General features: G+C 56.2%; 1 protein-coding gene across 1 annotated transcript in view; it reads left to right on the top strand.

Moving 5' to 3' along the window:
* LOC119593603 overlaps window positions 1–402 on the top strand; it is a gene marked incomplete at its 5' end in the record, with an annotated part of 118927 nt that overhangs the window by 114891 nt on the left and 3634 nt on the right. Inside the window, 1 exon segment of the mRNA XM_037942559.1 lies at window positions 29–301. Coding sequence (XP_037798487.1) covers window positions 29–301 — 273 coding nt within the window.

Here is a 402-nt window from a genome sequence, read left to right as displayed (position 1 = left end):
CACCTAAAGCGCCCCCCCCCTCCCCCAGAGTACTGCGTGAAGACCCACGGCAACAGCGAGAAAGTGGACTACATCATGGAGGGCGGCGGGAGGCGCTACTACAAGAGCGAGGAGGAGTGTTCGGAGCTGTGCATCTGCCACGCCGACGAGAAGCTGGCCTGCAGCGTCCTGGAGTGCGTCGAAGCCAAACCCTGCGAGACCGACTTCGCCGTCTACGCCCACGCCGCGCCCGCCTACCAGGCCATGCGCGGGGAGTGCTTCTGCTACTCGGGATCCTTCATCTGCGTCAGGCCCGAGCAAAGCAAGTCTTTCTTATATGCAGAGAGATGCATGTTCGAAGGAAAACCGAGATTTTTTCTTGGATTTTATTTGGATATGAATAAAAACATAGCTTTTAGTTTA

This window comes from Penaeus monodon, chromosome 32 (assembly GCF_015228065.2).
Source record: "Penaeus monodon isolate SGIC_2016 chromosome 32, NSTDA_Pmon_1, whole genome shotgun sequence".
NCBI classification, from domain to species: domain Eukaryota; kingdom Metazoa; phylum Arthropoda; class Malacostraca; order Decapoda; family Penaeidae; genus Penaeus; species Penaeus monodon.
This window is presented reverse-complemented; position numbering and strand designations above follow the sequence as displayed.